The sequence below is a fragment of the Oncorhynchus mykiss genome, chromosome 9 (assembly GCF_013265735.2).
Source record: "Oncorhynchus mykiss isolate Arlee chromosome 9, USDA_OmykA_1.1, whole genome shotgun sequence".
NCBI lineage: Eukaryota > Metazoa > Chordata > Actinopteri > Salmoniformes > Salmonidae > Oncorhynchus > Oncorhynchus mykiss.
Genome location: NC_048573.1, coordinates 5480600 through 5508310, shown reverse-complemented (window position 1 = coordinate 5508310; position 27711 = coordinate 5480600). Strand labels below are relative to the sequence as shown.

The window sequence follows — 27711 nt, the reverse complement described above, 5'->3', positions numbered from 1 at the left end:
AAAGCTTTGACTATGTACAGACTCAGTGAGCATAGCCTTGCTATTGAGAAAGGCTGCCGTAGGCAGACCTGACTCTCAAGAAAATACAATATATTTTATTTATTTAACCAGGTAAGTTGACTGATATTCTCATTTGCAGCAACGACCTGGAGTTACAGGGATGAATGAGCCAATTGTAAACTGGGGATTAATTAGGTGACCGTGATGGTTTGAGGGCCAGATTGGGAATTTAGCCAGGACACCAGGGTTAACACCCCTACTCTTACGATAAGTGCCATGGGATCTTTAATGACCTCAGAGAGTCAGGACACCCGTTTAACGTCCCATCCGAGAGATGGAACCCTACACAGGGCAATGTCCCCAATCACTGCCCTGGGGCATTGGGATATTTTTTTTAGACCAGAGGAAAGAGTGCCTCCTACTGGCCCTCCAACACCACTTCCAGCAGCATCTGGTCTCTCATCCAGGGACCAACTCAGGACAAACCCTGCTTAGCTTCAGAGGCAAGCCAGCAGTCGTATGCAGGGTTGTATGCTGCTGGCTATGTGCAAACTGCCCACAAAATGAGGTGGAAACTGAGCTGCACTTCCTAACCTCCTGTCAAATGTATGACCATATTAGAGACACATATTTCCCTCAGATTACACAGATCCACAAAGAATTTGAAAACAAACCAAATGTTGATAAACTCCCATATCTACTGGGTGAAATTCCACAGTGTGCCATCACAGCAGCAAGCTGTATAATATTTGTGACCTGTTGCCACGAGAAAAGGTCAACCAGTGAAGAACAAACACCATTGTAAATACAACCCATATTTATGATTATTTATTTTACCATTTGTACATCATTACAACATTGTATATAGACATAATATGACATTTGTAATGTCTTTATTCTTTTGGAACTTTTGTGAGTGTAATGTTTACTGTTAATTTTTATTGTTTATTTCACTTTTATTTATTATCTACTTCATTTGCTTTGGCAATATAAAAATATTTTTCCCATGTCAACAAAGCTTCTTGAACTGAATTTAATTGAAATTGAAAGGGAAAGAGAAAGGGAGAGAGAGAGAGTCAGAGAGAGACAGAGCAAGAGTGCGAGAGCGAGAGAGAGAGAGAGTCAGAGAAAGAGAGCAAGAGTGCGAGAGCGAGAGCGAGAATCAGAGAGAGAATCAGAGAGAGAGAGAGAATCAGAGAGAGAGACAGAGTCAGAGAGAGGGCGAGAGAGAGGGAGAGAGCGAGAGCGAGACAGAGCAAAAGCGCGAGAGAGAGAGGGAGAGAAAGAATAATATAGGATGCTATTCAATAGCTCCCTCTCTCCTCTCTTGCACTGATGTTAAAAGAAGGTAGACAAGTGAAGCCAATACAGCTCATCATTCAACAGATCGTTCAACAAACTTCCCAAAGATGTATCGCTGTTGCTGTTTGCTCGAGGGATTACCTTAACGAATCAATCAACCAATCAATCAACCCATTAACCACTCAATCAATTACCTTGCCCAAGTTGAGAGCCTCGTGGGGGTCGTTGAAGGCGGTGAACTCCCTGAGGCTTCCGTACAGGTTGACGTAGCAGGGGCCAAAGGTCGGCAGGAAACCCAGACTGTCATCCACTACAGACCCAACATGGAGGTGATGTTTTAGTTTAACCCATTACAATACAGTTTGGGATCAATTAAAGGAAACTGTCATCCACAACAGACACAACATGGAGGGGATGTTTTAGTTTAACCCATTACAATACAGGTTGGGATCAATTAAAGGAAACTGTCATCCACAACAGACACAACATGGAGGGGATGTTTTAGTTTAACCCATTACAATACAGGTTGGGATCAATTAAAGGAAACTGTCATCCACAACAGACACAACATGGAGGGGATGTTTTAGTTTCACCCATTACAATACAGGTTGGGATCAATTAAAGGAAACTGTCATCCACAACAGACACAACATGGAGGGGATGTTTTAGTTTAACCCATTACAATACAGGTTGGGATCAATTAAAGGAAACTGTCATCCACAACAGACACAACATGGAGGGGATGTTTTAGTTTAACCCATTACAATACAGGTTGGGATCAATTAAAGGAAACTGTCATCCACAACAGACACAACATGGAGGGGATGTTTTAGTTTAACCCATTACAATACAGGTTGGGATCAATTAAAGGAAACTGTCATCCACAACAGACACAACATGGAGGGGATGTTTCAGTTTCACCCATTACAATACAGGTTGGGATCAATTAAAGGAAACTGTCATCCACAACAGACACAACATGGAGGGGATGTTTTAGTTTCACCCATTACAATACAGTTTGGGATCAATTAAAGGAAACTGTCATCCACAACAGACACAACATGGAGGGGATGTTTTAGTTTCACCACTAACAGGTTGGAATCAATAGAAAGACAACCAAACTTGACAGTCATGATGGAACCAGAGGTCGACGTGGAAGAACCTTGGTTCAGTAACATGCTGGATCTATTGGTACGGGTCGATCAAACATGGAACCAGAGGTCGACGTGGAAGGACCTTGGGTCAGTAACATGCTGGATCTATTGGTACGGGTCGATCAAACATGGAACCAGAGGTCGACGTGGAAGGACCTTGGGTCAGTAACATGCTGGATCTATTGGTACGGGTCGATCAAACATGGAAACATGGAAAATAAGATACAAGACGTACTGAAACTCTGAAGGTTCCTTGGGACCAATTCATCTGAATGCAGAGGGAGATGATAGGAGACATTAGGACAGAGACAGAACGAGTTCAGGAAAGGATCCTGAAGGAAGTCCTACCAACACACACTACCGTGCAGGAAGTCCTGAAGGAAGTCCTACCAACACACACTACCATACAGGAAGTCCTACCAACACACACTACCGTACAGGAAGTCCTGAAGGAAGTCCTACCAACACACACTACCATACAGGAAGTCCTGAAGGAAGTCCTACAAACACACTACCGTACAGGAAGTCCTGAAGGAAGTCCTGAAGGAAGTCCTACCAACACACTATTGTACAGGAAGTCCTGAAGGAAGTCCTACCAACACACACTACCATACAGGAAGTCCTACCAACACACACTACCGTACAGGAAGTCCTGAAGGAAGTCCTACCAACACACACGACCATACAGGAAGTCCTGAAGGAAGTCCTACCAACACACACTACCATACAGGAAGTCCTGAAGGAAGTCCTACCAACACACACTACCGTACAGGAAGTCCTGAAGGAAGTCCTACCAACACACACTACCGTACAGGAAGTCCTGAAGGATGTCCTACTAACACACACTACCATACAGGAAGTCCTGAAGGAAGTCCTACCAACACACACAACCATACAGGAAGTCCTACCAACACACACTACCATACCAGAAGTCCTACCAACACACTACCATACAGGAAGTCCTACCAACACACACTACCATATAGGAAGTCCTACCAACACACACTACCATACAGGAAGTCCTACCAACACGCTACCATACAGGAAGTCCTACCAACACACACTACCATATAGGAAGTCCTGAAGGAAGTCCTACCAACACACACTACCATACAGGAAGTCCTACCAACACACGCTACCATACAGGAAGTCCTACCAACACACTACCATGCAGGAAGTCCTACCAACACACTACCATGCAGGAAGTCCTACCAACACACTACCATGCAGGAAGTCCTACCAACACACTACCATACAGGAAGTCCTACCAACACACACTACCATACAGGAAGATCTGAAGGAAGTCCTACCAACACACTACCATACAGGAAGTCCTACCAACACACACTACCATACAGGAAGTCCTACCAACACACACTACCATACAGGAAGTCCTACCAACACACTACCATACAGAAAGATCTGAAGGAAGTCCTACCAACACACTACCATACAGGAAGTCCTACCAACACACACTACCATACAGGAAGTCCTACCAACACACTACCATACAGGAATTCCTGAAGAAAGTCCTACCAACACACACTACCATACAGGAAGTCCTACCAAAAGACACTACCATACAGGAAGTCCTACCAACACATACTACCATACAGGAAGCCCTGAAGGAAGTCCTACCAACACAATGCTCACTGTGGCTCAACCAACTGGACAAAGGAAAACCAAAACCAATCCATGCATCACACCAAGGATCATAAGGGTATTGGTAGCTGAGATCAATATTATATTTATCAACTATGGGTATTGGTAGCTGATATCAGTGTTGATCAACTATGGGAATTGATAGCTGATATCAGTATTGATCAACTATTGGTATTAATAGCTGATATTAATATTATGAAAGTCAATACTATGGGTATTAATAGCTGATATCAATATGAATCAATACTATGGGTATTAATAGCTGATATCAATTTTATATTAATCAATACTATGGGTATCAATAGCTGATATCAGTATTATATTAATCAATACTATGGGTATTAATAGCTGATATCAATGTAATATTAATCAATACTATGGGTATTAATAGCTGATATCAATGTAATATTAATCAATACTATGGGTATTAATAGCTGATATCAATGTAATATTAATCAATACTATGGGTATTAATAGCTGATATCAATGTAATATTAATCAATACTATGGGTATTAATAGCTGAGGTGAATCATCGCAAGTGTCAGTATGAAAGAGCAAATGAAACGCTGTTAGTTCATAGCCCTTCCATGCTACTGCAGCACTTTGCCATAACAGCCACAACCAAAACCAGTCCAGACCAGTGCTCCAGTGGAAAAACCAGTCCAGACCAGTGCTCCAGTGGAAAAACCAGTCCAGACCAGTGCTCCAGTGGAAAAACCAGTCCAAACCAGTGCTCCAGTGGAAAAACCAGTCCAGACCAGTGCTCCAGTGGAAAAACCAGTCCAGACCAGTGCTCCAGTGGAAAAACCATTCCAGACCAGTGCTCCAGTGGAAAAACCAGTCCAAACCAGTGCTCAAGTGGAAAAACCAGTCCAGACCAGTTCTCCAGTGGAAAAACCAGTCCAAACCAGTAAACACCAATTGTCAAAACCAGTCAGTTAAGACTAGTGCAGACCAGTGTCACAAACCACTCAAACCAGTCCAAACCACTCAAACCAGTCCAGACCAGTCCAAAACAGTCCAGACCAAACCAGTCCACACTAGTCCAAACCAGTCCAGACCAGTCCAAACCAGTCCAGACCAGTCCAAACCAGTCCAGACCAGTCCAAGCCAGTCCAAGCCAGTCGAGATCAGTGTCTCACCATCTATCGCTCCTCCCGGGGCAGAGATCTTAGACATGCAGAGATGGGCGGTCCCGATGACATCATTGTGGCTGGCTCGGTCCCAGTCCAGGACACGAACCCTCATCTTTTCACACATGGAGGGGAACTGGGAGAAGAAGAGTAAAAGGTTCGTAGGAGGACTGGGAGAACAAGTATTTGATACACTGCCAATTTTGCAGGTTTTCCTACTTACAAAGCATGTAGAGGTCTGTAATTTGTATCATAGGTACACTTCAACTGTGAGAGACGGAATCTAAAACAAAAATCCAGAAAATCACATTGTATGATTTTTAAGTAATTCATTTGCATTTTATTGCATGACATAAGTATTTGATCACTTACCAACCAGTAAAAATTCTGGCTCTCACAGACCTGTTAGTTTTTCTTTAAGAAGCCCTCCTGTTCTCCACTCATTACCTGTATTAACTGCACCTGTCCACACACTCAATCAAACAGACTCCAACCTCTCCACAATGGCCAAGACCAGAGAGCTGTGTAAGGACATCATGGATAAAATTGTAGACCTGCACAAGGCTGGGATGGGCTACAGGACAATAGACAAGCAGCTTGGTGAGAAGGCAACAACTATTGGCGCAATTATTAGAAAATGGAAGAAGTTCAAGATGACGGTCAATCAACCTCCATGTAAGATCTCACCTCATGATCATTGATGCCCCACGAGGAAGGTGAGGGATCAGCCCAGAACTACAAGGCAGGACCTGGTCAATGACCTGAAGAGAGCTGTGACCACAGTCTCAAAGAAAACCATTAGTAACACACTACGCCGTCATGGATTAAAATCCTGCAGTGCACGCAAGGTCCCCCTGCTCAAGCCAGCGCATGTCCAGGCCCGTCTGAAGTTTGCCAATGACCATCTGGATGATCCAGAGGAGGAATGGGAGAAGGTCATGTGGTCTGATGAGATAAAAATAGGGCTTTTTGGTCTAAACTCCATTCGCCGTGTTTGGAGGAAGAAGGATGAGTACAACCCCAAGAACACCATCCCAACCGTGAAGCATGGAGGTGGAAACATCATTCTTTGGGGATGCTTTTCTGCAAAGGGGACAGGACGACTGCACCGTATTGAGGGGAGGATCGATGGGGCCATGTATCGCGAGATCTTGGGCAACAACCTCCTTCCCTCAGTAAGAGCATTGAAGATGGGTCGTGGCTGGGTCTTCCAGCATGACAACAACCCGAAACACACAGCCAGGGCAACTAAGGAGTGGCTCCGTAAGAAGCATCTCAAGGTCCTGGAGTGGCCTAGCCAGTCTCCAGACCTGAACCCAATAGAAAATCTTTGGAGGGAGCTGAAAGTCCGTATTGCCCAGCGACAGTCCCGAAACCTGAAGGATCTGGAGAAGGTCTGTATGGAGGAGTGGGCCAAAATCCCTGCTGCAGTGTGTGCAAACCTGGTCAAGAACTACAGGAAACGTATGATCTCTGTAATTGCAAACAAAGGTTTCTGTACCAAATATTAAGTTCTGCTTTTCTGATGTATCAAATACTTGTCATGCAATAAAATGCAAATTAATTACATAAAAATCATACAATGTGATTTTCTGGATTTTTGTTTTAGATTCTGTCTCTCACAGTTGAAGTGTACCTATGATAAACAATTACAGACCTCTACATGCTTTGTAAGTAGGAAAACCTGCAAAATCAGCAGTGTATCAAATACATGTTCTCCCCAAAGTATATTATATAATAGTAGTATTAATTACTAGATATATATTATATATACCCGTATGGGCATGGCCAGGCTTTGATTCCACTGAGGGTTGGCATTCTTCTCCATGATCTTACTGCACATCTGAAAGGATGGAATGAAAACATGGAAATGTGAAAATGTGTGTAATGTAGTGTCTGTGTAGTTTAGTGCCTGTGTAGTTTAGTGCCTGTGTAGTTTAGTGCCTGTGTAGTGTAGTGTCTGTGTAGTGTAGTGTCTGTGTAGTTTAGTTTAAGTGTAGTGTCTGTGTAGTTTAGTGTCTGTGTTGTTTAGTTTAAGTGTAGTGTCTGTGTAGTTTAGTTTAAGTGTAGTGTATGTATAGTTTAGTGTCTGAAGTTTAGTGTCTGTGAAGTGTAGTGTCTATGTAGTTAGTGTCTGTATTGTTTCTCTGTAGTGTGTGTCTGTGTAGTGTATGTGTAGTGTAGTGTCTGTGTAGTTTAGTGCCTGTGTAGTTTAGTGCCTGTGTAGTTTAGTGCCTGTGTAGTTTAGTGGCTGTGTAGTTTAGTGGCTGTGTAGTGAGTGTCGGTGTAGTGAGTGTCGGTGTAGTTAGTGCCTGTGTAGTTAGTGACTGTGGAGTTAGTGTCTGTGTAGTGTAATGTCTGTGTAGTTTAGTGTCAGTGTAGTTTAGTGTCTGTGTAGTTTAGTGTTTGTGTAGTGAGTGTCTGTAGTTAGTGTCTGTGTAGTTAATGTCTGTGTAGTTAGTGCCTGTGTAGTTAGTGCCTGTGTAGTTAGTGCCTGTGTAGTGAGTGTCTGTGTAGTGAGTGTCTGTGTAATTAGTGATGGTGTAGTTTAGTGTCTGTGTAGTGAGTGTCTGTGTAGTTAGGGTCTGTGTAGTTAGGGTCTGTGTAGTTAGGGTCTGTGTAGTTTAATGTCTGTGTAGTTTAATGTCTGTAATTAGTGTCTGTGTAGTTAGTGTCTGTGTAGTTAGTGACGGTGTAGTTAGTGTCTGTAGTGAGTGTCTGTGTAGTGAGTGTCTGTGTAGTGAGTGTCTGTGTAGTGAGTGTCTGTGTAGTTTAATGTCTGTGTAGTTAGTGTCTGTGTAGGTAGTGTCTGTGTGGTTCATGTCTGTGTAGTGAGTGTCTGTGTAGTGAGTGTCTGTGTAGTGAGTGTCTGTGTAGTGAGTGTCTGTGTAGTGAGTGTCTGTGTAGTTACGGTCTGTGTAGTTTAATGTCTGTGTAATTAGTGTCTGTGTAGGTAGTGTCTGTGTGGTTAATGTCTGTGTAGTGAGTGTCTGTGTAGTGAGTGTCTGTGTAGTGAGTGTCTGTGTAGTGAGTGTCTGTGTAGTGAGTGTCTGTGTAGTTTAATGTCTGTGTAATTAGTGTCTGTGTGGTTAATGTCTGTGTAGTGAGTGTCTGTGTAGTGAGTGTCTGTGTAGTGAGTGTCTGTGTAGTGAGTGTCTGTGTAGTGAGTGTCTGTGTAGTTTAATGTCTGTGTAGTTAGTGTCTGTGTAGTTAGTGTCTGTGTAGTGTAGTGTCTGTGTAGTTAGTGTCTGTGTAGTTAGTGTCTTTGTAGTTAGTGTCTGTGTATTGAGTGTCTGTGTAGTGAGTTTCTGTGTAGTTAGGGTCTGTGTAGTTAGGGTCTGTGTAGTTAGTGTCGGTGTAGTTTAGTGTCTGTAGTGGGTGTCTGTGTAGTTAATGTCTGTGTAGTTAGTGTCTGTGTAGTTAGTGTCTGTGTAGTTAGTGTCTGTGTCGTTAGTGTCTGTGTAGTTAGTGTCTGTGTAGTGAGTGTCTGTGTAGTGAGTGTCTGTGTAGTTAGTGTCTGTGTAGTTTAGTATGTTTAATATAAGTCACATGTTGATCTTTGTCTGTGTGTCACACAGGTTTGCTAGCATGTGTGTGTTTACCGTTTTTCCAGCGAAGTTGACTTCAACTAAGGGGTCGACCAGGTTCTTCCTGTTGCTGTCGAATCCCAGGACCTGTCTCATCCCATCCATAAAGGCATCGTCCACTGTGAAGATAATTATTTTATTGTTAACAATATCACGCACACACATATTTCCTACATTATGAGAGGAACAAAACAGAGTACACACACAGACAAACTCACTCTGAGGCAGGTCCTCAGCTCTGAATACTTTAAGTGTGAAGATGGCTCCTCTGAGTGTGAGTCCAGCAGGACGCAACAGGTTCCCCTCTATATCCTCCTTATCCACCACTCCCTCCTTCTTATCCACCTGGGAGACAGAGACAGAGAGAGAGAGAGAGAGAGAGAGAGAGAGAGAGAAAGAGGGACAGAGAGAGAGAGAGAGAAAGCGAGAGAGAGAAAGAGGGACAGAGAAAGAGGGACAGAGAGAGAGTGAGAGAGAGACAGAGAGAGAGAGAGAAAGCGAGAGAGAGAAAGAGGGACAGAGAAAGAGGGACAGAGAGAGAAAGAGAGAGATTTATAATTAGTTTTTCCCCTCAAAGAGCTTTATTACAGACGGAGCAAATCCTCATTACACCCCCCAAGTTGTTAAAAGTTCATTTCTGGAATTTCTTTCATTGCTATCGCATCGCATTTGAGCCAATCAGTTGTGTTGTGACAAGGTAAGGGTGGTATACAGAAAATATTGCTTATTTGGTCCATATTATCACAGGAACAGCTCAAATAAGCAAAGAGATATGACAGTCCATCATTACATTAAGACAGGAAGGTCAGTCAATCCGGGAAAATGTCAAAAACTTTGAAAGTTTCTTCAAGTGCAGTCACAAAAACCATCAAGCGCTATGATGAAACTGGCTCTCATGAGGACCGCAACAGGGAATGGAATACCCAGAGGTACCTCTGCTGCAGAGGCTACGTTCATTAGAGTTACCAGCCTCAGAAATTGCAGGCCAAATAAATGCTTCACAGAGTTTAATTAACAGACACATCTCAACATCAACTGTTCAGAGGAGACGGCATGAATAAGGCCTTCATGGTTGAATTGCTACAAAGAAACCACTTCTAAAGGACCAATAAGAAGAGACTTGCTTGGACCAAGAAACACAAGAAATGGACATTAGACCAGTGGAAATCTGTCCTTTGGTCTGATGAGTCCAAATTTTAGATATTTGGTGCCAATCGCCGTGTCTTTGTGAGACGCAGAGTAGGTGAACGGATGATCTCCGCATGTGTGGTTCCCACCGTGAAGCATGGAGGAGGAGGTGTGATGGTGCTTTGCTGGTGACATTGTCTGTGATTTATTTAGAATTCAAGGCACATTTAACCAGCATGGCTACCACAGCATTCTACAGTGATATGCCATCCCATCTGGTTTGCACTTAGTGGGACTATCATTTATTTTTCAACAGGACAATGACCCAAAACACACCTCCAGGCTGTGTAAGGGCTATTTGACCAAAAAGGACAATGACGGAGTGCTGCATCAGAGGACCTGGCCTCCACAATCACCCGATTGAGATGGTTTGGACCGTGCAGTGAAGGAAAAGCAGCAGTGCTCAGCATATGTGGGAACTGCTTCAAGACTGTTGTAAAAGCATTCCTCATGAAGCTGGTTGAGAGAATGCCAAGAGTGTGCAAAGCTGTCACCAAGCGAAAGGGTGGCTACTTTGAAGAATCTAAAATCTAAAATATATTTAGATTTATCACTTTTTTTGGTTACTACATGATTCCAAGTGTGTTATTTCATAGTTTCAAAGTCTTCACTATTATTCTACAATGTAGAAAATAAACATTAAATAAAGAAAAACCCTAGAATGAGTAGGTGTTCTAGAACCCTGGAATGAGTAGGTGTTCTAGAACCCTGGAATGAGTAGGTGTTCTAGAACCCTGGAATGAGTAGGTGTGTCCAAACTTTTGAATGGTCCTGTATATCGGAAACAGATGCACAAACACTTAATATATACTAGAAAAAAAATTGATGGAGAGACACAGAGAGAACCAAGTGGACAGATGTGAGACAGATGGCATTGTATATAATAATCCAAATGAGATCAGAGATCATTAATCATCCAAAACAGATTAGAGATCATTAATAATCCAACAGATACCGAGATCAACTCAACAATATAGGTAATTGAATCATGACTCACTGGAGCTTCGTCGCCTGCAGCCAATACGAAGAGGCTGACCTTCAGGTAACCTTTGGCCCCGGCCGAGAGGTCGTCAGGGTCAGAGAGGAGGAGCCACTTCCTCAAGAAGGCGTGTCCTAGAGGAAAAAGAGCATTGTGGGAGAATGAGTACTTCCTACTTATGGCTGATAGTACAGCTGAATTACGTTGAAATGATTAGGACATTGATAATGAATGATTTGATATGATTGCAATTTGTTCCATCAAAATAAATTTTGAGGTTAAATACACATGTACCAAATAAGAAAATATAAGATAAATGGGTTTCCATCTCATTTTCAACTCTACTGAGGATTTTCTCACCCAAAATAAATGGTATTTGCACGTGCGCTGTTGGCTAGAGCCTACATGATGATATTATAATCGAGATAAAAGATTATTTTTATTAGTCAAACATCAGCCAAGCATCGATTATCATGCCACATGAAATCAAACCCGCAATATTTATTGGAAAAGAGCAGCAAGCTCATCACCGTGTACACTTTCACCACTGTGTGATGTTCACCATCATCACCATCATCAACCATCATTCACCATCATTCACCATCATCACCATCATTCACCATCTTCACCATCATCACCATCATCACCATCATCACCATCATCACCATCATTCACCATCATCACCATCATTCACCATCATTCACCATCATTCACCATCATCACCATCATTCACCATCATTCACCATCATTACCATCATCATTCACCATCATCACCATCATCACCATTTCAACTGTAGCCTAATAAACCGCGTGATTTCCAGACCGCACAACATGTCGCTGGGGAATTCCACGTCGACTTTGATATGATGGTTACCACCAACCTCTTCATTTCAGTGATGACATGTAATTGTTTCCTGTTATTGTGAACTGTAGGCTGTATAACGAGTTAAAACGTTCAATTGAAGGCCGGTCGCATCGTTCTTTTTGTAGGTGATTCTGGCTAAGAAAAGCATCATAAATTGTTCGCAACATAAACCAGCCTATTAGCTCTGTAGCTCATTCATGTATTGGTGATGAGTAATAATCAACATGATAACATGAGATTAGAGTAATAACCAACATGATAACATGAGATTAGAGTAACAACAACATGATAACATGAAATTAGAGTAATAACAACATGATAACATGAGATTAGAGTAACAACCAACATGAGATTAGAGTAACAACCAACATGATAACATGAGATTAGAGTCACAACAATATGAGATTAGAGTAACAACCAACATGATAACATAAGATTAGAGTAATGACAACATGATAACATGAGATTAGAGTCACAACAACATGATAACATGAGATTAGAGTAACAACATGAGATTAGAGTAATAACCAACATGAAAATAGAGTAATAGCAACATGATAACATGAGATTAGAGTAATAACCAACATGATAACATGAGATTAGAGTAACAACAACATGATAACATGAGATTAGAGTAACAACCAACATGATAACATGAGATTAGAGTAAAAACAACATGATAACATGAGATTAGAGTAATAACAACATGATAACATGAGATTAGAGTAATAACCAACATGATAACATGAGATTAGAGTAACAACAACATGATAAAATGAGATTAGAGTAATAACAACATGAAAACATGAGATTAGAGTAACAACAACATGATAACATGAGATTAGAGTAATAACCAACATGATAACATGAGATTAGAGTAACAACAACATGATAACATGAGATTAGAGTAATAACAACATGAAAACATGAGATTAGAGTAACGACAACATGATAACATGAGATTAGAGTAACAACATGAGATTAGAGTAATAACCAACATGAAAATAGAGTAATAACCAACATGATAACATGAGATTAGAGTCACAACCAACATGATAACATGATATTGGTTTGCTTGTAAAACTGTGATGGCAACAGGCAAAGACAACATACATGAGATTAAATAGTCAAAGCTGTCATCAAGGAAAAGGGTGGCTACTTCGAAGAATCCAAAATATATTTTGATTTGTGTAACACTTTTTTTGGTTACTTCATGATTCCATATGTGTTATTTCATAGATTTGATGTCTTTACTATTATTCAACAATGTAGAAAAAAAATAAAAAATAAGGAAAAACCCTGGAATGAGTAGGTGTGTCCAAACTTCTGACCGGTACTGTATGTATTTAGTTTATCAAATACTGTTCGGTTTCCATCACAGCTGTCATTACTTTGTTTTAATACAGTATGACTTTACTTTGACTTTACTTTGACTTTACAGTATGACTTTACAGTATGACTTTACAGTATGACTTTACAGTATGACTTTACTTGGACTTTACAGTATGACTTTACAGCATGACTTTACAGCATGACTTTACAGCATGACTTTACAGTATGACTTTACAGCATGACTTTACTTGGACTTTACAGTATGACTTTACTTGGACTTTACAGTATGACTTTACAGCATGACTTTACAGCATGACTTTACAGCATTACTTTACAGTATGACTTTACTTGGACTTTACAGTATGACTTTACAGTATGACTTTACAGCATGACTTTACAGCATGACTTTACAGCATGACTTTACAGCATGACTTTACAGTATGACTTTACAGCATGACTTTACAGTATGACTTTACTTGGACTTTACAGTATGACTTTACAGCATGACTTTACAGTATGACTTTACAGTATGACTTTACTTGGACTTTACAGCATGACTTTACAGTATGACTTTACAGTATGACTTTACAGCATTGCTTTACAGTATGACTTTACTTGGACTTTACAGTATGACTTTACAGTATGACTTTACAGTATGACTTTACAGCTTGACTTTACAGCATTACTTTACAGTATGACTTTACAGTATGACTTTACAGCATGACTTTACAGTATGACTTTACTTGGACTTTACAGTATGACTTTACAGCATGACTTTACAGTATGACTTTACAGTATGACTTTACAGTATGACTTTACAGTATGACTTTACTTGGACTTTACAGCATGACTTTACAGTATGACTTTACAGCATGACTTTACAGTATGACTTTACTTGGACTTTACAGCATGACTTTAGTTGGACTTTACAGTATGACTTTACAGTATGACTTTACTTTGAAAACTGTGGATGGAATTTTAGTTAATAAGTCATATTGCATTTTTTTTTAAAGCACAACAGCTGTGATTGAAAGAGGATGATTCGGTATAATTTTATAAATGCTGATAGATAATTTGTTTTGTTTGACACGGTGGGATCTTTTTGTGTCGGTAAAATGAATTATGAAGGAAATGGGTGTGGAAACGCTTTTATGCGCAAATATTTGATTCAATAACCAAATCGCATCGAAGTTAACTTGGGAGTCACATGATGGTATGGTGTGTTGGTCCTCCCACTACGATGAGGGGAAAAAAACATGCAGTTTATTAGGCTAAAGATGAAATAAGCTACCAAGAATTTCGCATGGGGGGTGAACGTGCACGGGGGAAGAGCTTGATACGGCTTTCTAATAAATATCCAGGGTCTTATTCTGGTGACATGATCGACGCTTGGCTGCCGTTCATTTCAAATCAAATCAAATGTTATTTGTCACATACACATGGTTAGCAGATGTTATTGGTCACATGGTTAGCAGATGTTATTGGTCACATGGTTAGCAGATGTTAATGGTCACATGGTTAGCAGATGTTAATGGTCACATGGTTAGCAGATGTTAATGGTCACATGGTTAGTAGATGTTAATGGTCACATGGTTAGTAGATGTTAATGGTCAAATGGTTAGCAGATGTTAATGGTCACATGGTTAGTAGATGTTAATGGTCACATGGTTAGTAGATGTTAATGGTCAAATGGTTAGCAGATGCTAATGGTCACATGGTTAGTAGATGTTGATGCGAGTGTAGCGAAATGCTTGTGCTTCTAGTTCCGACAATGCAGTAATAACCAACAAGTAATCTAGCTAACAATTCCAAAAATACTACCATTTTGTGTGTTGTGTTACGTGTGGGAAATGCCCACACTTCCTTCATGCGGATTCTAGAATATTCACGTTAAAAATCTTCATGCGGATTCTAGAATATTCACATTAAAAATCTTCATGTGGATTCTAGAATATTCACATTAAAAATCTTCATGTGGATTCTAGAATATTCACATTAAAAATCTTCATGTGGATTCTAGAATATTCACATTAAAAATCTTCATGTGGATTCTAGAATATTCACATTAAAAATCTTCATGTGGATTCTAGAATATTCACGTTAAAAATCTTTCCCCAAATGGATAGAAACCTATTTATAGACTTGGCTTTACTCACTGCTCTCGTTGTACACCGTGCCAACATCAAGCTGTAAAAGAAATCCAGAGAGAAATATATACCCAAACAGAAATACTCTGTCTTCCGTGGCACATAAACAACACATAGAGAGATATGGCGAGTTTGCGGAGGACGAGTAGAAAATCAAATGTTTTACCTTGAATTCTCCAATCACCGAGTCAGTTCGCAGCGACATGGAGTTAAAAACCTGACAGAGAGAGAGAGCGAGAGAGAAAGAGTGATACTATACATTACTACTACCACTACTACTACCACTACTACCACTACCACCACTACTACCACTACTACTACTACCACTACTACTACCACCACTACTACTACCACTACTACTACCACTACTACCACTACCACTACCACCACTACTACTACCACTACCACTACTACCACTACCACTACTACTACCACTACCACTACTACTACCACTACTACCACTAATACTACCACTACCACTACTACTACCACTACTACCACTAATACTACCACTACCACCACTACTACTACCACTACTAATACCACTACTACCACTACTACTACCACTACCACCACTACTACTACCACTACTACTACCACTACTACTACCACTACTACTACCACTACTACCACTATTACTACTACCACCACTACTACTACTACCACTACTACTACCACTACTAATACCACTACTAATACCACTACTACCACTACTACTACCACTACCACCACTACTACTACCACTACTACTACCACTACTACTACTATCACCGAGTCAGTTCGCAGCGACATGGAGTTAAAAACCTGACAGAGAGAGAGAGAGCGAGAGAGAAAGAGTGATACTTTACATTACTACTACCACTACTACTACTACCACTACTACTACCACTACTACTACCGCTACTACCACTACTACTACTACCACTACTACTACCACCACTACTACTATCACCGAGTCAGTTCGCAGCGACATGGAGTTAAAAACCTGACAGAGAGAGAGAGCGAGAGAGACAGAGTGATACTATACATTACTACTACCACTACTACTACCACTACTACCACTACCACCACTACTACCACTACTACTACTACCACTACTACTACCACCACTACTACTACCACTACTACTACCACTACTACTATTACTACCACTACCACCACTACTACTACTACCACTACTACTACTACTACCACTACTACTACTACTACTACTACTACCACCACTACCACTACTACTACTACCACTACTACTACTACTACTACTACTACCACTACTACTATTACTACCACTACCACCACTACTACTACTACCACTACTACTACTACTACCACTACTACTACTACTACTACTACTACCACCACTACCACTACTACTACTACTACTATTACTACCACTACCACCACTACTACTACTACCACTACTACTACTACTACCACTACTACTACTACTACTACCACCACTACTACTACCACCACTACTACTATCACCGAGTCAGTTCGCAGCGACATGGAGTTAAAAACCTGACAGAGAAAGAGAGAGACAGAGTGATACTATACATTACTACTACCACCACTACTACTACCACTACTACTACTACTACTACTACTACTACTACTACTACTATTACTACCACTACCACCACTACTACTACTACCACTACTACTACTACTACCACTACTACTGCTACTACTACTACCACTACCACTACCACTACCACCACTACTACTACTACCACTACTACCACTACTACCACTATCACTACCACTACTACTACTACCACTACCACTACTACTACTACCACCACTACTACTACTACCACTACTACCACTACTACCACTACCACTACTATCACTACCACTACTACTACTACCACTACTACCACTACCACTACTACCACTACTACTACCACCACTACTACTACCACTACTACTACTACTACTACTGATGTACGTATATGTTCAACGTAGAAGTGAATTACCAAGACTTACAGTAATGAAGATGGGCTCATCGAAGAGGTCTGACGGACTCTCAAAGAAGTTCAGAAAGAAAGTCTGACAGAAATAAATAAACGAAATAGGTTTTCATTTAACAACACAAATATTACCTAGCTTTACCTATAGTATGTTTATTAACTAGCCATAACAGCGTATAACTAGTTGTAATAATGTTACATCATGTTGTTGTTGTTGTTTTTTTCACCTCATCAAACACGGGGTTGTTTCCTTTCCTGATGCGAGTCCTCTTGGACTGCCCACCAACAGTAACCTTGACGACCGGCTTGATGTTGATGCCCGGCAACTGTCGGCCTTCGATGACTCGAACGCGCACCTGAACATTTTCCAACAGAAACACGTGTGAATCATATAGTGATTAGAGTTTTATTTCGTCAAATGCACAGGTTAGATGTAGATTTCTAGAGTTTTATTTAGTCAAATGCACAGGTTAGATGTAGATTTCTAGAGTTGTATTTAGTCAGATGCACAGGGTCTCATATGTAGTTTCCGTATACGGTGAAATACTTCAGCTCCGAGCGCCAACAGCGCAGGAGAGAATTAAATAATAATAAACAAATATAAATGTCCAGCAGCAGAGGGAGCAGCAGGGGGAGCAGCAGAGGGAGCAGCAGAGGGAGCAGCAGGGGGAGCAGCAGAGGGAGCAGCAGAGGGAGCAGCAGGGGGAGCAGCAGAGGGAGCAGCAGGGGGAGCAGCAGAGGGAGCAGCAGGGGTAGCAGCAGGGGGAGCAGCAGGGGGAGCAGCAGGGGGAGCAGCAGGGGGAGCAGCAGAGGGAGCAGCAGGGGGAGCAGCAGAGGGAGCAGCAGGGGTAGCAGCAGAGGGAGCAGCAGGGGGAGCAGCAGGGGGAGCAGCAGGGGGAGCAGCAGGGGGAGCAGCAGGGGGAGCAGCAGGGGGAGCAGCAGAGGGAGCAGCAGGGGGAGCAGCAGAGGGAGCAGCAGGGGGAGCAGCAGGGGGAGCAGTAGAGGGAGCAGCAGAGGGAGCAGCAGGGGGAGCAGCAGGGGGAGCAGCAGGGGGAGCAGCAGAGGGAGCAGCAGGGGGAGCAGCAGGGGGAGCAGGCATCTGACTAGTTAGTGGTGGCTATTCAGCAGTCTGATGGTCTGAGGGTAGAAGCTATTGGCCAGTCTGACAGTTTCAGCCATGATGCTCCTGTACACATCTGAGTGATGGAAGCGTGGAGAACAGGCCGTGGTTCGGGTGGCTGAGGTCCCTGAGGTCCCTGAGGTCCCTGAGGATTTTCGTTGGAATTCCTGCGACACCTGGTGTTGTAAACGTACTGGAGGTACCAATGGTAGAGCCTTGCGGCCAGTGGCGGTGGAGTTGCCGCACCAGGCCGTGACGAAGCTCGACAGTATGCTCTCGATGGTGCCGCTGTAGAGCACTGTGAGGGACCTCGGGGACATTTCTTCAGCATCCTGAGGTTAAAGAGTTGCTGCTGTGCCTTCTTCACCACTGTGTCCATGTTTGACCATTTCAGCTCCTCAGAGATGTGTATGCCGAGGAACTTGACGTTTTAGACAGAAAGCCCCATTGATGAGGATGGGGGGGGTGCCCAGCCTGCTTCCTCCTGAAGTCCAACAATCAACTCCTTTGTTCTGACTGACGTGTCAGAAATGAAATGTCAGAAAACACAACAGTTAGCACATTCTCTGAGGGCGCTACTAGGGATGCCATCTGTGCCAGCAGCCACGCGAGGGTAAACACGTTTGAATGACTTATACACCTTCTATGTGGAGATCGTGAGTATTTCGGCCTGTCCACAGGGGCACAACTCGGAGGTGTTTAGCTCGTCCGGTTGGGCGATGTTGGTGTCCGCGACGTGACTAGCTTTCTTTTTTTGTCATCTATGATCGTAAGGAGCCCCTACCACATACTTCTCACATACATCTCATATCCGACCCGATTAATTGCTCCTCCACTTTGTCCCTTTACTTGTGTCTCGCCATCTTGACAGATGAGCAGTTTTCAGACCATAATAGATGTTCTTAGAACAATAACAGATGTTCTCAGAACCATAGCAGATGTTCTCAGAACCATAACAGATGTTCTCAGAACCATAGCAGATGTTCTCAGAACCATAACAGATGTTCTCAGAACCACAACAGATGTTCTTCGGACCAAAGCAGATGTTCTTAGGACCATAGCAGATGTTCTCAGAACCATAACAGATGTTCTTAGAACAATAACAGATGTTCTCAGAACCATAGCAGATGTTCTCAGAACCACAACAGATGTTCTTCGGACCAAAGCAGATGTTCTTCGGACCAAAGCAGATGTGGAGAGAGGGAGAGAGACAGAGAGAGAGAGAGAGAGACAGAGAGAGAGAGAGAGAGAGAGAGAGAGACAGAGAGAGACAGAGAGAGAGACAGAGAGAGAGAGACAGAGAGAGAGAGAGAGAGAGAGAGAGAGAGAGAGAGAGAGAGAGAGAAATACACACACACCTGCAGGTCCTGTGGTTTGTTTGGGAGTGGTGCCTTGTTACCCTGCTGCCTCTTCTTTCTCTTCACTCCAGGGGTGTAGTTAGGGGGGGCCCGTTTAGGGGTCTGGGCTGGCAGGGGGAACATGATGATACATACACAGAGTTGAAAACAAATCACACAAAAGACAGACTATGTTAAAAAAAAACACAGAAACTTCATACTGCAATTTCAGGAGCTGTCTGGCTTTCTAGGGGTCAGGGGTCAGGACTCCGGAGGAAGGGGTCAGGGGTGGTTACCTGTGGGGGTCTCTTGGCCGCCCTGGCCCCCCTGATGGGGTCCCTGGTGACTCCCGGTGTCTGGGTCATCTGTCTGCTCCATCATCAACATGCTCTCTGTGTCCTCCTCACCCATGGTGTCCAATGAGAAGACTGGAATAGACACACACATACAGTACAATCCTTGTCATTACAGAGAGTTAGAGTTAGAGAGAGAGAGAGAGAGAGAGAGAGAGAGAGAGAGAGAGAGAGAGAGACAGAGACAGAGACAGAGACAGAGAAAGAGACAGAGACAGAGAGAGAGACAGAGAGAGAGAGAGAGAGACAGAGACAGAGACAGAGACAGAGACAGAGAGACAGAGAGACAGAGAGAGAGAGAGAGACAGAGAGAGAGAGAGAGAGAGAGAGAGAGAGACAGGGAGAGAGAGAGACAGAGAGAGAGAGACAGATAAAAAAAAAAAAAGTTGTTTTATTTAACAATTCAGTTAAGAACACATTGTTATTTACAATGACAGCCTACCAAAAGGCACAAGACCTCCTGTGGGGATGGGGGCTGTGCCTAAGACAACAACATAGAGACTAGGACTGTTTTGGGTTTTGATATGAGAGCTCTACTGATATCTGGAGACGTCTTGTACCTGTGACAGTGTCCAGCTCCACAGGTTTCTCCCGGGCCTCTGGCTGAGGAGGAGGCTGGAAGAAAGGAGTCATTCCTGGGGGAGGGATGTAGGAAACCTGCAGGCTCAGTGTGGCCTAGTGGAGGAAACAGGTCAAAGATGGTTTACTGAACAGAGACAGACAAGGACACAACAAAATAATTATCTTGCTTTGTTGGAGGTTCATATCTGAAAAAATTCACTTCCAGGTAGAAAATATTTCTGATATTACCAGTATTATATTCAGGATATATCCTAATAGTTAGTTCGTCTTCAAATAATATTTTAGCAGGAATCTTTTTGTGAATGATCTCCACCAAACATCTTGATTTGGTCAGTGAGTGATATGGATCATATGAATGGGTTGATTTTCAGGGGGCGGTGTTGGGAGCAGGGCCCTCGTTGTGTCCTAAATGACACACTGTTTAGGGCACTACTGTTGACAAGGGTAGCAGACTGCTGTTGACCAGGGTCTATAGGGCAGTGGACTACTGTAGACCAGGTTAGGTGGACTACTGTAGACCAGGTTAGGTGGACTACTGTAGACCAGGGTAGTGGACTACTGTTGACCAGGGTAGTGGACTACTGTTGACCAGGGTCTATAGGGTAGTGGACTACTGTAGACCAGGGTAGTGGACTACTGTAGACCAGGGTAGTGGACTACTGTAGACCAGGGTAGTGGACTACTGTAGACCAGGGTAGTGGACTACTGTTGACCAGGGTAGTAGACTACTGTTGACCAGGGTAGTAGACTACTTTTGACCAGGGTCTATAGGGTAGTGCACTACTGTTGACCAGGGTAGTAGACTACTGTTGACCAGGGTAGTGGACTACTGTTGACCAGGGTAGTAGACTACTTTTGAACAGGGTCTATAGGGTAGTGCACTACTGTTGACCAGGGTAGTAGACTACTGTTGACCAGGGTAGTGGACTACTGTTGACCAGGGTAGTAGACTACTGTTGACCAGGGTAGTGGACTACTGTTGACCAGGGTAGTGGACACTGTTGACTAGGGTAGTGGACTACTGTTGACCAGGGTAGTGGACTACTGTTGACCAGGGTAGTGGACTACTGTTGACCAGGGTAGTGGACTACTGTTGACCAGGGTAGTGGACTACTGTTGACCAGGGTAGTAGACTACTGTTGACCAGGGTAGTGGACTACTGTTGACCAGGGTAGTGGACTACTGTTGACCAGGGTAGTGGACTACTGTTGACCAGGGTAGTGGACTACTGTTGACCAGAGTAGTGGACTACTGTTGACCAGAGTAGTGGACTACTGTTGACCAGGGTAGTGGACTACTGTTGATCAGAGTAGTGGACTACTGTTGACCAGGGTAGTGGACTACTGTTGACCAGGGTAGTGGACTACTGTTGACCAGAGTAGTGGACTGTAGTGGACCAGACCAGACCAGACCAGACCAGACCAAGACAGACAGACAGACAGACAGACAGACAGAGACAGACAGGTTTTCCTGAGGATGTGTGCTATTCTGAGAGTGGTGATACAGAGAAGGAAGAAAAACACCTTTTTGGCTGGTATACACATACACACACACACACCCGTACACACACACACACACACCCGTACACACACACACACACACACACCCGTACACACCCAGCAGAAAATAGTTTGCCATTGTTTTCTTGAGAAGAACACTCAAAAAAAAAAAAAATGAATTCTGATTTACTGATAAAATATGTCCGTCACTAATGTTGGTTGAATTAATTCTGTGCGAATGATTTTGGGCAGTGGTTGCCACACTTATTATAGTCCCGTATCCCTTCAAACATTCAACCTCCTGCTTGTTGCGATTTCGATGAGGCCTTCTTGTTCGTATATCGGTAAATGGACTGGAGGCAGGGCATGAAAGCGATAACAAATCCAGTTGTTTGTGTCTTCCGTTTTGGGAAAGCACCCGTGTAATTGGGCACCCAACTCACTCAGGTGCTTCCCTGTATCACAATTAACATTGTCCGTAAGCTTGAGTTCATTTGCACACAAAAAAAAATCATACAATGATGGAAAGACCTGTGTGTTGTCCTTGTTAATGCAGACAGAGAAGAGCTCCAACTTCTTAATCACACCCATTAATTTTGTCCCGCACATTGAATATAGTTGCGGAGAATCCCTGTGATCCTAGATTCAGATCATACAGGCGAGAGAAAAAACATCACCCAGGTCGGCCAGTCGTGTGAGAAACTGGTCATCATGCAAACGGTCAGACTAGTGTTAACTATGGTCAGTAAAGAAAACTTTAAGCTCGACTCTCAATTTTAAAAAAAATATGTATATTATCTATATCTATCTATCTTATTTATTATTATATATATTATCTATATCTATCTATCTTATCTATTATTATATATATTATCTATATCTATCTATCTTATCTATTATTATATATATTATCTATATCTATCTATCTTATCTATTATTATATATATTATCTATATCTATCTATCTTATCTATTATTATATATATTATCTATATCTATCTATCTTATCTATTATTATATATATTATCTATATCTATCTATCTTATCTATTATTATATATATTATCTATATCTATCTATCTTATCTATTATTATATATATTATCTATATCTATCTATCTTATCTATTATTATATATATTATCTATATCTATCTATCTTATCTATTATTATATATATTATCTATATCTATCTATCTTATCTATTATTATATATATTATCTATATCTATCTATCTTATCTATTATTATATATATTATCTATATCTATCTATCTTATCTATTATTATATATATTATCTATATCTATCTATCTTATCTATTATTATATATATTATCTATATCTATCTATCTTATCTATTATTATATATATTATCTATATCTATCTATCTTATCTATTATTATATATATTATCTATATCTATCTATCTTATCTATTATTATATATATTATCTATATCTATCTATCTTATCTATATCTATTTGGCGTACCCCCACTGGCATTGCGATCACCGCTGGGTCAGTTGTACAACCAAATGCATTTGACTGAAATGTGTATTCCGCATTTAACCCCCAACCCCTCTGAATCGTTTAACCGAACCCCTCTGAATCGTTTAACCCAACCCCTCTGAATCGTTTAACCGAACCCCTCTGAATCGTTTAACCGAACCCCTCTGAATCGTTTAACCCAACCCCTCTGAATCGTTTAACCGAACCCCTCTGAATCGTTTAACCGAACCCCTCTGAATCGTTTAAACCAACCCCTCTGAATCGTTTAACTCAACCCCTCTGAATCGTTTAACCCAACCCCTCTGAATCGTTTAACCCAACCCCTCTGAATCGTTTAACCCAACCCCTCTGAATCATTTAACCCAACCCTTCTGAATCGTTTAAACCAACCCCTCTGAATCATTTAAACCAACCCCTCTGAATCATTTAACCCCCAACCCCTCTGAATCGTTTAAACCAACCCCTCTGAATCATTTAACCCCCAACCCCTCTGAATCATTTAAACCAACCCCTCTGAATCATTTAACCCCCAACCCCTCTGAATCGTTTAAACCAACCCCTCTGAATCGTTTAACCCAACCCCTCTGAATCATTTAACCCAACCCCTCTGAATCATTTAAACCAACCCCTCTGAATCATTTAAACCAACCCCTCTGAATCATTTAACCCCCAACCCCTCTGAATCATTTAAACCAACCCCTCTGAATCATTTAAACCAACCCCTCTGAATCGTTTAACCCAACCCCTCTGAATCGTTTAACCCAACCCCTCTGAATCATTTAAACCAACCCCTCTGAATCGTTTAAACCAACCCCTCTGAATCATTTAACCCAACCCCTCTGAATCATTTAAACCAACCCCTCTGAATCGTTTAAACCAACCCCTCTGAATCGTTTAAACCAACCCCTCTGAATCGTTTAAACCAACCCCTCTGAATCATTTAACCCAACCCCTCTGAATCGTTTAACCCAACCCCTCTGAATCGTTTAACCCAACCCCTCTGAATCATTTAACCCAACCCCTCTGAATCATTTAACCCAACCCCTCTGAATCATTTAACCCAACCCCTCTGAATCATTTAACCCAACCCCTCTGAATCATTTAACCCAACCCTTCTGAATCATTTAACCCCCAACCCCTCTGAATCATTTAACCCAACCCCTCTGAATCATTTAACCCAACCCCTCTGAATCATTTAACCCAACCCTTCTGAATCATTTAACCCAACCCTTCTGAATCATTTAAACCAACCCCTCTGAATCATTTAACCCAACCCCTCTGAATCATTTAACCCCCAACCCCTCTGAATCGTTTAAACCAACCCCTCTGAATCATTTAACCCCCAACCCCTCTGAATCATTTAACCCCCAACCCCTCTGAATCATTTAAACCAACCCCTCTGAATCGTTTAACCCAACCCCTCTGAATCGTTTAACCCAACCCCTCTGAATCGTTTAACCCAACCCCTCCGAATCAGAGAGGTGTATGTGTTCATACGATGAAACGTACAGGAAATGGCTGTTTCGTGTTAATGAAATGAAAAGGAAGTGGAAATGTTCCAAACATTAGAACATTACGTTTCATCTGCAGAACCAGGAGGTCAAATCAAATCAAGTGTTTTTAGTCGCGTATTCAGGTGCAGCAAGATGCGTGTGAGACTGCGTGTGCGTGTGTGACTGCGTGCGTGGAACAGTGTGTGTGTGTGTGACTGCGTGTGTGCACCAGTGTGTGTGACTGTGTGTGTGTGTGTGTGTGTGTGTGTGACTGCGTGCGTGGAACAGTGTGTGTGACTGTGTGGAACAGTGTGTGTGTGTGTGTGTGTGTGTGTGTGTGTGTGTGGAACAGTGTGTGTGTGTGTGTGTGTGTGTGTGTGTGTGGAACAGTGTGTGTGTGTGTGTGTGTGTGTGTGTGTGTGTGTGTGTGTGTGTGTGTGTGTGTGTGTGTGTGTGTGTGTGTGGAACAGTGTGTGTGTGGAACAGTGTGTGTGTGTGTGTGTGGAACAGTGTGTGTGTGGAACAGTGTGTGTGTGGAACAGTGTGTGTGTGTCTCACCCCAGTATTGTTCCTCTTGGTATCCAGTAGGGACACAGTGAAGCTAGCAGCCAGGTTAGAGGAGTTGAGGATGTCCCTGAGAGCCACTCGACTCTCCCCCAGGAACCTAGAAACAGAGAGAAGAAACACAGACAGACAGGAGGAGTGGAACAGAGGGAAGGCAGAGCAGTAGAATACAGGATATGAATCAGACAGTCTGACATTATAGCATTCTGACGTTCTAACAATCTAGCATTCTCACATTCTAGCATTCTAACATTCTCAGATCCGAAAAATTCTAGCATTCTAACATTCTAGCATTCTAACATTCTAGCATTCTCACATCCAAACATTCTAACATTCTAACATTCTAACATTCTCACATGGCTGACGTAATGTTTCCCATACAGACATCTCCCTGTCTTACCTGTAGTCACACAGACACAGCTGAGGACAGTATGGGAAACATTACGTCAGCCATTCGTCTGCCCTCTCTCATCTGTAACCACAGTCTCCAGCTACTCTGAGAATATAGAACCATAAAGAGGCTCGCTGGAAATCCCAGAGGGCAGCTGTCTATTCAGCTACTCAGTTATTCAATAGCCATTAGCGATCCTAGTGGCCAGTGATATGGAGACAGGAAAGCAATGCTAATGCACTAAGAATGCTAGAATGCTTGAAAGTTAGAATGTTGAATTGCTAGAATGTTAGAATGCTAGAATGTTCGAATGCTAGAATGTTCGAATGCTAGAAAGCTAGAATGTTCTGATGTCAGAATGTTAGAATGCTAGAATGTTGGAATGTTAGAATCCTAGAATGTTATAATCTTGGAATGCTACAATGTTAGAATGCTAGAATTTTAGAATGCTAGAATGTTAGCACGCTAGAATACTAGAATGATACAATGCTAGAAAGTTAGAATGTTGGAATGCTAGAATGTTCGAATGCTAGAATGTTCGGATGTGAGAATGTTCAGATGTGAGAATGTTCGGATGTGAGAATGTTGGAATGCTAGAATGCTAGAATTTTTGAATGCTACAACACTAGGATGCTAGAATGCTAGAATGCGAGAATGCTAGATTGTTAGAATGCTAGCTTGTTAGAATGCTAGAATGTTTGAATGCTAGAATGTGAGAATGCAGAATGTGAGAATTCTAGAATGTTAGAATGTGAGAATGCTAGAATATTAGAATGTTGGAATGCTCGAATTTTGGAATGCTAAAACGTTGGATTGCTTGAATGTTAGCAATGCTAGAATGTTAGCATGCTATGATGCAATAGTGTGAGAATGCTAGAATGTTAGAATGCTAGAATGTGAGAATGCTAGATTGTTAGAACGTTAAAACGCTATAATGTTAAAACGTTATAATGCTAGAATGTGAGAATGCTAGAATGCTAAAATGTGATTATGCTAGAATGTGTGAATGTTAGAATGCTAGAATGTTAGAATGTTGGAATACTAGAATGTTAGAATGCTAGAATGCTCAAATGTTAGCATGCTGGAATGCTAGAATGTTAGTATGCTAGAATGCTAGAATGTTAGCATGCTAGAATGCTAGAATGTTAGCATGCTAGAATGTTAGCATGCTAGAATGTTAGCATGTGAGAACGCTAGACTGTGAGAACGCTAGAATGTGAGAATGCTAGAGTGCTAGGATGCTACAATGTGTGAATGCTAGAGTGCTAGAATGTGAGAATGCTAGATTGTTAGAACGTTAGAATGCAAATATGTTAGAATGTTAGCATGCTAGAATGTGAGAATGTTAGAATGTAAGAATGCTAAAATGTTAGCATGCTAGAATGTTAGAATGCTAGAATGTTAACATGCTAGAATGTTAGAATGCTAGAATGTTAGAATGCTGGAATGTTAGAATGCTGGAATGTTAGAATGCTGGAATGTTAGAATGCGAGAATGGTAGAATTTGAGAATGCTAGAATGTGAGAATGGTAGAATTTGAGAATGCTAG

The 27711-nt window shown here is 41.9% G+C and overlaps 1 protein-coding gene across 7 annotated transcripts in view; it reads right to left on the bottom strand.

Moving 5' to 3' along the window:
* Positions 1-27711, bottom strand: part of dysf (dysferlin, limb girdle muscular dystrophy 2B (autosomal recessive)) — a gene marked incomplete at its 3' end in the record, with an annotated part of 130796 nt that overhangs the window by 72718 nt on the left and 30367 nt on the right. For 5 of the 7 annotated variants that reach the window (XM_036987169.1, XM_036987171.1, XM_036987173.1 and 2 more), the window contains 15 exon segments: positions 1497-1612; positions 2692-2724; positions 5262-5388; positions 7027-7095; positions 8855-8958; positions 9058-9184; positions 11025-11140; positions 15360-15390; positions 15517-15567; positions 17340-17402; positions 17551-17679; positions 19802-19908; positions 20077-20208; positions 20694-20808; positions 25766-25871. In XM_036987169.1, coding sequence (XP_036843064.1) covers positions 1497-1612; positions 2692-2724; positions 5262-5388; positions 7027-7095; positions 8855-8958; positions 9058-9184; positions 11025-11140; positions 15360-15390; positions 15517-15567; positions 17340-17402; positions 17551-17679; positions 19802-19908; positions 20077-20208; positions 20694-20808; positions 25766-25871 — 1426 coding nt within the window. 7 annotated transcript variants of the gene reach the window in all.